This window comes from Phyllostomus discolor, chromosome 5 (genome assembly GCF_004126475.2).
Source record: "Phyllostomus discolor isolate MPI-MPIP mPhyDis1 chromosome 5, mPhyDis1.pri.v3, whole genome shotgun sequence".
Taxonomy (NCBI): Eukaryota; Metazoa; Chordata; class Mammalia; order Chiroptera; family Phyllostomidae; genus Phyllostomus; species Phyllostomus discolor.
The window spans coordinates 1661330-1667329 of NC_040907.2; the positions used below are offsets into that span (position 1 = coordinate 1661330).

The 6000-nt window shown below is 72.5% G+C and overlaps 1 protein-coding gene across 1 annotated transcript in view; it reads right to left on the reverse strand.

The window, feature by feature from the left end:
- LOC118500489 (multiple epidermal growth factor-like domains protein 6) overlaps positions 1-5540 on the reverse strand; it is a 56487-nt gene extending 50947 nt beyond the window's left edge. Inside the window, exons 1-2 of the mRNA XM_036025104.1 lie at positions 5170-5540; positions 24-158 (exon numbers count right to left, since the gene is read on the reverse strand). Of these exons, the coding sequence (XP_035880997.1) occupies positions 24-158; positions 5170-5285 (251 nt within the window). The 5' untranslated portion in view covers positions 5286-5540. The remainder of the gene's footprint in view (positions 1-23; positions 159-5169) is intronic.
- Between the last annotated feature and the right edge of the window lie 460 nt (positions 5541-6000).

A 6000-nucleotide genomic window follows, 5' to 3' on the forward strand; every position in this document is an offset into this window, starting at 1 on the left:
CGCTCCCACACTCGACCACGTACCTCCGCTCCTGGCTGACGCACCACGGCTGCCGCCCGCAGCCCGGCTTCCACACGGGCACCGTCCGGCTGAAGGCCCGCACGCAGGGCTGGCGGCGGCCCACCAGGGTCAGCTCCTGCTCCGCGCACACGTGGGGCCTGGGGCGGAGGACAGCGGTCAGAGCGGTCTCCGCCCACAGCCGCCGGCCCCCGCCCCGGCGTCCACAGTGTCGGTGAGAGCAGGGACAAGGGTGGAGGGAGTCCGCCCGACTCGGACCCTAGGTACCCCCCGCCCCCCGGTCCCCCCGGCCTCCGAGACGTCCCCAGAGCTGGTCACGCTGGGGCCTGAGGCTGAGCGGGACCGGACCAGCAGAGCCAGCAAAGCGTGGATGAGGGGGGACACCCAGGGAGTGTGGCTCGGTGGGGGGGATGGGGGACAGCACGGGGCAGGGGGCAGGGGTGCCGCCTCTCCCTCGACCACCGTCCGACGCCGTCCGTGGCTCCAGCACCCGAGAGCGTTTGGGCGACGCACCCACTGAGGAAGGAGGTGGGGGGGACGGGGACAGGGGCGCCCTGCCTGCCCTGGAGGGCGGCACAGGCCACCCAGGGCGCTCGGTTCGGGCACAGCCGGGAAGGGGAGCCGAGGCCTCACTGCCTCGTGCAGTTTTCGGAGCCAGGGGATTCCACGGGGACTCGGAGGATGACACCTCCTCCGGCGCGCAGCCAGGCTCCGGCCCACCCGGAGGGGCCCCACCATCCAGGCTGGGGGAGCCGAGGGCCGGCTGGCGGGCCAGGGCCCCTCCCCCACTCCCACCTGAGTCCCCGGAGCTGCCAGATGACGTGGCTTGCCCCCCCCCGCCGGCCCCCCACTCGCCGCCTTCACCTACGGCCGTCTGGCCTCATTACCACCCTCCGCCCCACAGCCGGTCTGCTGGCTGCCTGGCGCTCCCGGGACCGGCGCTGCAGGCTCTGGCCCGCTCCGGCCAGCCGCCCCGGCTCACGGCCAGCCGCACGTGTGCGCACGCACACACAAGAACATATGCAGACGCAGATGCTCACACGCATGCACTCACAAGCAAGCACACACATGCACACACAAGAGCACGTGCATGCACACTCACACGCACACTCACACGTGCCCTCTGGCCAGTGGGGAGACCCACGGGATACTGGCGGGCCAGGGGGGAGCATGGAGGGAGAAAGGCGCTGGGGTATTTGTCTGTCCCCCACCCCTTCCCGCCGGGCAGCTGGGCAGGGCTGTGACCCTCCCCCCGGCCCCAGTGTGCCCGGGCAGCAGCCTCCAGCGGCAGCTCTCTCTCTGGGTTCCAGGCCAAGGGCCCTCTGGGCCTGTCACCCCGGGCGGGGGTGGGGGAGGCGCCTTCCCACGGTGGCCCCACCAGCCCTCACTGGCCCCGGCCCACTGGGCGGGAGAGGACTCCGCACGGGCCGCGCAGGCAGCAGAGGAGGGGAAGTGAGCCAGGGAGCAGAGGGGCCGGGCGGCGCTGTCGGTGGCAGCTGGTGTCACCATCAGTGCGGGAGCCCCATGGCAGGGGGCGGGCGCTGAGGTCAGCCCAAACGAGCCCTACAGGTGTTCCGTCATCTGTGCCCCGAGTGCCATGGCCCACGCCCGTGCCGACAAGGGCGCCGACTCCCAGCCTCCGTCGGAAACAGTGGGGGGTGGGGGCGGGGGCGACAGCAGGGGCTCACACCAATGACCTCTGAGCCTCCCGGCTGCAGGCCCAGCCCTGACCCTGAAACGGCCCTGGGCTGTGGGCGGTCGTCATCTGAGGACGGAGGCGACGCTGAGGGGGGCAGTTACCAGCACAGGCTTTTGGCACCAACAGCCTGGGCTGGGGGCCGCTCGCAGCTGGAGCGCCGCAGACCCTCGGGGAGCAGCCGCACGGGGCGCAGCGGAGGCTGAGGGCCTCCAGCGGGGCCCTGCGTCTGGAGCTCCGCACGGGCCCGGCTCGGGGGCAGCCCCTGCGTGTCGGGGTCCCAGGGTCCCAGCACCCCTGGGTGGTCACCACCACGCCCTCACACTGACTGCAGCCCGGCACACAGGACGCCGACGTCGGGGGCTCAGGGAGGTGACACCGCCGAGCACGGGGTCTGGGGCGCAGGGCCTGGCGCTGCCACCAGGCAGCAGGAGGGAAACTGCCCCTCGGGGCGAGGCAGGCGCCCCAGGGGGCTGGTGCTGCCATCTGAGAGCCCCCCGCCTTCCGGCCATCCACAAACCTCAGCCACGTGGGCAGCTGCTCATCTCGAGATGGCCATGTCCAGGGTCCCAGCAGCCCCTCGGGCATGCCCAGTCCAGCCACTCTCCCCCTGACCACGAGTCCCTACCTACCCCCTGCAGGCAGCTGCCTGACTCTGGCCCCCAGAACGCCTCTCCAGGCCTGCGGGCCCCCAGCTCCCCCCACGTGCAGGGGCCACCCCTCTGCATGTCCCTGAAAATGGGGAGCCTCGGAGCTGTGTGGCTCCTGACCCCACCGCAGGAAGGAGAGGGGAGCCCTGGGTGGCTTCTCCCTCCGGGAAGCTCCTGGCCCCGCAGGAGAACCAGTCAGCGGCCTCCCGTGGGGCAGAGGGAGGGAGGGGGTGGGGAGGGCGGAGGGGGGGGGACGGAGACCGGGCCCCCACCCCAAGCGCATGGCAGGTCCAAGGGGCGCCTGCCGGACCCCCGGGGTCGAGCAGGGGGAAAGCACAGGGAAGGCGGTCTCCAGCCACAAAGAGAACCCAGCTCCAAGGGTTGGGGGGACCCTCCAGGCAGAATGGGGCTCCTAGAGGCTGGCGACCTCTGCCCAGAGCCGGAGGGCATGGGATCTGTCCCTCTGGGGTGCGTGATTCCAGGCCCCCAGACCCCGGGGTGAAGGTGCCCCGCAGGCAGGTCCCCCGGCTGCACACCCCTCACCAGGAGGACAGCTGGGCGGCCGGGAAGCGTCTCCGGCAGGTCTGTGTTCACAGGCCCCGTTTGGACCCTGGAGGCTGGCTGGCCGCTGAGCCTGCCCCGCCCCCCGGCCGGGGCGCAGCCGGTGCGGGGAAGCCCAGTTGCAGCCCGGGGGCCAGGAGGGGCTGCGGGGCATGGCAAGAGCTACTCGTGAGACCAGACTTGAGCTTGGAGGGCCTGTCCCTCCCCGGACAGGCAGGGTCAATGTCGCCAGCTGACTGGCCGTCTTCCCAGCACGGCTGCCGGAGGGAATGCAGCCCCTGGGGGAGCGGATGCCTGGACCCTGAAGCCTCAGACCACGGCCGGTCAGAGCTCCAGCGGGTGGGGACATCGTCTCCTGTCCCCAGACCCTGCTCCCACCGCCTGGCCAGCAGGAGCCAAAGTGCCAGCCGCGTGGCTCCCACAGGTCCCCAAGGGCCCCGGGGCACCTGGCGCTTGAAGACAGCAGGATCCAGCCCCCCAACAGCACCCTCCTGACTTTGCCCCCAAAGAGGAAGGACACCACAGAGGTTCAGGAAAGTGGCCAGACGGGGTGGGGCTGCCCGTGCAGGGCAGGCTGGCAGGGAGGGCGAGACCTCCGAGGTCAAAGCACTTTCTGGGACCCTCGCAGCCCGCCCCCTGCCCCTCTGCCCCCACCAAGCTCCTGCTCAGCAGAGCAAGCTACGGGCACGGAAACCTGTCCGGGACGGAGCAGGCAGGACATTGTCCGAGTTCAGCTGCCAGCCCTGCCCACTGCGACCCACAGCGGGTTGGACAGGCCGGGCGCCCAGGGGGCAGGAGGACCGCAGAAGGCGTGCTCGCGGGCACCACCGAGCACCTCACCACGTGAGGGGCGGTCTGAGAAGGGGGCCTGGGGTGGCTGTGCCCAGAGCGAAGTGCAGGGGGGCCCCAGCCTGCCTGGGGGGAGGCTCCCAAGGAGGAGCCCGGAGTCGGCAGCTCAGAAGGAGAGAGGGAGGAGGACTGGGGAAAGCGTGAAGCAGGAGGGGCCTGAGGTCCCCTGCAGTCCACCAGCCCCCAGCTGGACAGGCCTGCCCAGCTGCTGGGGGCTCCCCGGGGCCCGAGGTGGGCAGGTGACCTCTCCTCAGGGAAGGAGGCCCAGGGAGGGCGACTCGAGGTCCCCACCGAGAGGGCAGACCCCGAGGAGCCTGCCCACCCTGACCGGCACCCTGGAGCTCCCAGGGGCAGGCAGGCAAGCAGCGCCGGCCGCCGTGGCAATCCCCCCCGAGGCTGCGGCGTCGCTGGGACAATCATCGCTGGGGTGGCAGGAGAGAGGACGGGCCGGCAGGAGTCCCGGCGGCGTGGTGGGGACTCGGGCTGCTCACATTCGCAGACCCAGAGGCTGTGCTCCTCTGAAAAGGCCACGAGGAATCCTCCCTCCTGGAGCAAAGCAGGACCCGGGGAGGAGTCCGGGGGTGCGGGCGGACGTGCCCTGCCCCCGCTCCACCTGGAAGCCCGTGCTGCCCGGAGACGCGCAGGACAGGAGGGCCTCACCCCTCCGCAGCCCCTCGGCAGCCTTCCCGGGCTTGGCGGGCCCAGCACCCCGCCGCGAGCGCAGGATTGGGGGCGGGGCAGGCTCCCCTCCCCCCCCCCCCCTCCGGGTCGGCTCTCTCCGGCACCGGTTTTCCCCCTGAGGCCAGCAGAAGGATCGATTTGCCGTTTCAGAGAGACCGCTAAGCGGCCGGCAGGGAGTCATCTTTCAGAATTAAGTCCGTCGCAGCGGGCTCCGTGACCCCGTCTTCCTGCCCATTCTGGTGCCGAGCTCCTCCTCCCGTCTCTCAGCCCCAGAGCGCACGTGTTTAACACATAAACCAACTCCGCGCGGCCCCCTGTCTGGGCACGGCCCGCCCCTGCACAGGCCCCCGGCCCCGGGAGACAGGCTTTGGAAGGAAGTGGAGACCGGCCGCTTCCTTTCTGCCTTCTCCAAGCCGGGCTCCCTGGGCGGACCCCGCCTGGCGAGCACCCAGATTCCCTCACCTCGGGTCCAGAGCGCAGCATCCGCCTGCGCCTGCAAGCCCCATTACAGAGGGAAGGGAGACGGGGCAGGGGACGGGGAGAGGCCGGGGAAGGGCCCCCGCCCCAGCCCCGGAACCGTGTCTCAGCCCCCCCCACCCCCCACCGCAGTGACGGCAAAGAGCCCACTGTTCTCAGGCCCCGGGGACAAAGCCTCCCTCCCGGGGGACCCGGGGTCCGGACGTCCGGCCGAGCCCTCCCGCTCCCGCTACTCACATGCTGGGCTGCAGGCGGAGCAGGGCGCCGGCGCCCGCGGGCACGGCGGGGAGCAGCAGCACCAGGGCCAGGGCCACCGCGCGCCCGGCCGCCGTCGCCTCCACAAGGACAAGCATCGCGCCTGTGGCCCCGCGCCGAGTCCCTCCTCCGGTGCCCAGCTCACATGCAGCCCGGGGGAGCCCTCGGAGCCACCGCCTCCACGTGCGCCATGGACCGGCGCGGGGGAACACGGAGCGCAGCCACAGGTGACCGCGCCGGAGCCCGCGAGTACGAGGTCGCTGCAGGTGCGGGAGGTCCGGCTCCCCGCCCGCTCCCAAGAGGCAGCAGAGGCCTGTGCGCCGGGGTCCACCCAGGCACCGAGAGCCTGCGCGCGCCCAGCCCCGCGCGCCACTGGCCCGCCCGCCTCCGCCCCGCCCCTCGGCTGGACCCCAGACCCGGCCACGCCCACGGCCACACCCCCGACACGCCCCGGCCTGCCCTGTTCCCGCCCCTCCCCGGCTCCCGGCCCCGCCCACAGCCCAGCTCGGGTCCTCACCCCAGCCCCCCGTCCGGGCGGGGCCAGCGCGGCCCCTTCAGGCTCCCGGCTCTTCTCCGGCTGAAATTCCCGGGTCCCTTGAGATCCGAGGGACCAACCCCGACGGCGCGGACCGCCGGGGGCACGCCCCTCACCCTGGGCAACGGCTGCTCTTTGCGGACCCGGGACCCCAGACCCCAGACCCCGTCTTCGGGGCAGCCCTCAGCCCTCCGTCCCTCTTGAGTCCCAGGAGGCACCGGCCCGGGCTCTCCTCCCCGCGGGTGCTCCGTGCGCCGTCACGCCTGGCTCCCACCCCC